Genomic DNA, 3938 nt, shown 5'->3' with positions numbered 1-3938 from the left:
TTTAAACAATACAAATGGGAGAAGTACCCTTTTAATTATCACTCAGTATACAAATAATGAAAAACAAAATCGAACTTGAACCGTTCGATTCTATTCCGCAGCAAAAATGGGGAGACTCCTTAGTACAACCGAACCCCACTTTCCCACCTGAGGACTCGTACGTCTACGGTCCCCAACGCTTCAACATTACAATCCGTGTCTTAAACCGCTCCTTCTTTTTATACGGCATTTATTTTATTATCTTGCCTGGTTCAGCATTCTTGGATTCTAGAACCTAACAAAAGTCAGCCCGGGCAGCTTTCACGGATCGTCAGCGCTCCAGAGACCGTCAACTCGGCAGGGCAGTACAGTATTGTGGTCAAAGCTATCCTCGGGTCCGTGTCTCCTCGGGCAACTGCACCCCAGCCCTTCACCCTGAAGGCAGCTACCACTGTTCGGAAGCACTCTGCCGCACCCTTTTCCCGCCTTCCGCTCCTGGAGCACTCCGCTCCTCTCCCCGGCAAGGCGCTCGTATTCCCAGACGCCTTTGCGGCCCCTGCGCTCAAGCGCAGCTACGGCAAACTGTCGCTAGACAACGGAGGACCGCTGCTTCCATAGCGATCATTATAGACGGAGGCTGCGCTCGCGCTGCCGCACGACTCGACTTCAGTCTCGCGAGAACCAGTGTTCCTGCCTTGAGAGGCCATCGGGGGAGTCTTCCCGCCGGGGTAGCATGGAGGGAGGCGATAGCTGCGGGGAGCATCTGTTCTCGCTGGAGCTGCTGGTGGAGTCGGCGCGCGTGGAGCCGCGGCTGCTGCCAACGCCTCTGCCTGTCAGTGGCCCCTTCCGGCCCGCCGTGGCTCTCCGGCTGTTGGACTTCCCGACCCTCCTGGTCCGCGCCCCAGAGGCCGCCCCGGGGCCGGTGGTGCCCTTCGGCCGAGGCAAGTCGTGCCTCTTCAGGCTGCGGCCGGACGCTCTGAAGGGCCTCTTGCGGCGCTCCCCGCTCCATGCGCTGCTGCTGGCGCTGCCGCCCGACTCGGGCCCCGCCCGCCTGCTCGGCTCGTCCAGCGTCTGCCTGGCGGCCGCCGCCGAGGAATTGTTGCTAGGCTCCGGGCCGGTGGGTGGAAGGGGTCACTTCCCGCTGCGGGACCTGATGGGAGAACCGGTGGGGGAGCTGAAACTGAGCTATCGCCTCAACAGCCTAGGCTCCTCGGGCCTGGAGCACTTCGAGCGAGAGGCGGCGACGGACGAAGCCCAAGCCGGGGACCAGCAGCCCCAGCAGCTCCCCTGCCCACCGGGCAAAGCGGCGGAGCGCAGGGTCAGTCTGGAGCTCATCTCAGAGGGAGAGGAGGACCAGGACCCTGCCCCAGGCGGTGGCAGCCAGGGGTCCTTAAGCAGCCCTAGTACAGATCCAGAGCCATTTACCAGTAGCTCCAGTGGGGAGGAAATTGCTGGAGAGTTGGAGATCGACACCAATGCCTTTTGTCCCCCACCAATGTATTACAGCCATCAAACTGAAAAATGCTGCCCCAGCCCTAAACCTAATGCAAGAGTGATAATAATGGCTGCTCAAGATTCACCTCCCAAAGAAGGAACTTCATTACCTTTTGTTAAGGAGGAGCCTGCAATTAGTACGGAGGAGGCTTTTTTGCCTTCACCCTACAGGGTGGGTAGTTCTGAGCAACTCAGGCAGACTTTAAGTCAGCTGCCTCTACTGAATGCTTTGCTGGTGGAACTCTCCTTGCTGAATAGCCAGCCCCTGCCACCAGGACCATCTGCTGTGCATCCTCAGTTGGCATGGCTCTACCAAAACACAGAAGAAGGTACAAAAACACCACCCTCTAATGGCAAGAATCTGTGTGCCTGCTGGGATGATAAGAAACACTCCCCACACCGCAGAGAAAGAGGAAGATCACCTAGTCCTAAATTGAAAAGAAATCACCCAGATCGTTTAAAAGGCATCTGTCCTATCTGTCCTGGCAAAGCATTTACAAAACAAATATACCTTGAAAGACCTCTGAGCCCTGAAAAGATTAATACTAAAGAAAATTCTCCCCCTAGACGGAAGCTTACTTATGGTCTGACAAATACACTAAGGCTTCGTCTTCAGAGATCCAATCCGGGTATGTTGAAAGTTCACGAAAAGAGAGAACATCGTAGAAAAAAACTTGGTGAGATATCATTTGAAAAAAAGGGTAAAAGGTCTTTAGCCAAAGAAAAAATATTCCAGGGCTCCTTTGACTGTCATCCAAAGTCTTCTGGGCAATGTGATGAAAAAAGCATCCCTGATCAAAATGCTCAAATTAATGAAAATGTTGAGACTTTAATACAAAGCAGTGCTGACCGAAATAGCCCTATGACCACAAAGAAAATAAGCTCTCGTATTCCCAAAAAAGTTGGAGCCAGTGGTGTGAAGAGTAGAGACAATGCAAAAGGAAAGCACTTACCTGAAATTGTTGATTCTAGTTACAAAGAAAAGAGCTTGGAAGTTCATCTGCCAAGAGTCTTTTTACAAGATACTGAAGCCCTTGAAAACCCAATAAACGCAAAGATAGAAAAATGCGTGCACCATGATGGTTGTAATATATCATATATATATAAAGATAGGCAAATCAACAACTTTGAAAAGAGTCATGCACGTAAGAATTCAGATAGTGTAGTTAATTCTGAAAATGCAGCCTATTCAGAAGATTTTACCAGTATTGACAGTTGTGGCATAAGCTTTGAAGCTCCAGAGAGCAGCCCTGAACCTTTACCTATAAACTCAGATCACAGTCAGTCTGGCATTGACTCTGATTCTAAAAATTCCAAAAGTCTTCCTGCTAAATGTATTTCACCTCTTCTTCCAATACCTTCAGCTATATCTCCTGTTCAGACTCTTAAAAAGACATACGATTTAAAATCTATTAAAAAAAAGACAGACATTGGATTGAACAAATATGATGATTCTCTTGCAAGAACTTTAAGGGACCAACTTACAGTTCATGAAAAGGAAACGAAAGTTACACAGACTTCTGAGGACAATCAAGAATACTCTGATACAAATTGTAACATAGCAAAAAGCCAGTCATCTGTGGAAAAGAGCCACTCTGTAAGGACGTCTCAAGTTAGCTCTTATTTGCCCTCCAGTGTGTCTGACCTTGAACTTAGTGGACTAGAAGAAAGCAAAGCACCTGACAAAGAAAAAGAGGATGGCTTTGGAATGATGGATATTACAAATCGGTGTAAACATATCAGTGAACTAGTAATAAACAAGCTTCCAGGATACACAATGTAACAATAATGCAGAATCAAAGTGAAAATGTCTTAATATTTAATAAGAAAACTTTTTCAAGTAGTTTTGACGTTTTTACAAGTATAGGCTTTGCTTGATAAGTAATGGATGCACAGATATTTTTCAGATTAATGCACAACTTGGACTGTATGCCTAGCTCTGCATAGCTGGTTGGTTTTTTTAAGTTTTAGCTCCCTCCCCTAATCCTCCACATTCTGTGATTTGCTGCCTCAAAATTCAAGTGCAGTTTTCATATGACATAAAGGACTCCTGTTCGTATAAAAAAATCTGTTCTCACTGAGCATAGGAGCGTAGACAAGATTAACTGTGCCTAAAGTAGTTCTCCAGTTTGTAGTTTGTATCTTAATTTTTCTTTCAAAACTAAAAATAAGCAAAAAATAACTATTTAAATGCTACTAGAAAACATGTAAACTGTAGTTGACTATATACGACTAAAGAGAATAATACTCAAGCAAGCCAATTTGTGCTTGCGCTCAAGAGAATTATAGCTATCAATGAAGTATGAATTGTGCAATAAAATGCATACTTTAAAAACCTAAGGTTTCCACATCAATAAGCAGCAAATTTTCAGAACATGATTTGAAAACTACTATTACTTCAATTGCAATACCCTGTTAGATGCTAATCTTAACCGAGTTCTTTTTCCTATAACGTTAACTCTAAT

At 46.5% G+C, this 3938-nt stretch overlaps 1 protein-coding gene across 1 annotated transcript; it reads left to right on the top strand.

Annotated features, from left to right (window-relative positions):
• The first annotated feature begins 668 nt into the window (after positions 1–668).
• Positions 669–3466, top strand: MAP10 (microtubule associated protein 10). Its single transcript, XM_063306806.1, has one exon. It carries the CDS (start codon positions 713–715, stop codon positions 3254–3256), a length of 2544 nt encoding a protein of 847 aa, XP_063162876.1. The 5' UTR covers positions 669–712; the 3' UTR covers positions 3257–3466.
• The last annotated feature ends 472 nt before the right edge of the window (positions 3467–3938 follow it).

The sequence above is a fragment of the Candoia aspera genome, chromosome 1 (assembly GCF_035149785.1).
Source record: "Candoia aspera isolate rCanAsp1 chromosome 1, rCanAsp1.hap2, whole genome shotgun sequence".
Classification (NCBI taxonomy): Eukaryota; Metazoa; Chordata; class Lepidosauria; order Squamata; family Boidae; genus Candoia; species Candoia aspera.
The sequence above is the reverse complement of the archived record's forward strand: the minus strand, read 5'-3'. Positions and strand labels throughout refer to the sequence as shown.

What these genes read in the sequence shown, in the direction of transcription:
- MAP10 (XM_063306806.1), top strand. Translation starts at nt 713, where the DNA reads ATGGAGGGAGGCGATAGCTGCGGGGAGCATCTGTTCTCGCTGGAGCTG.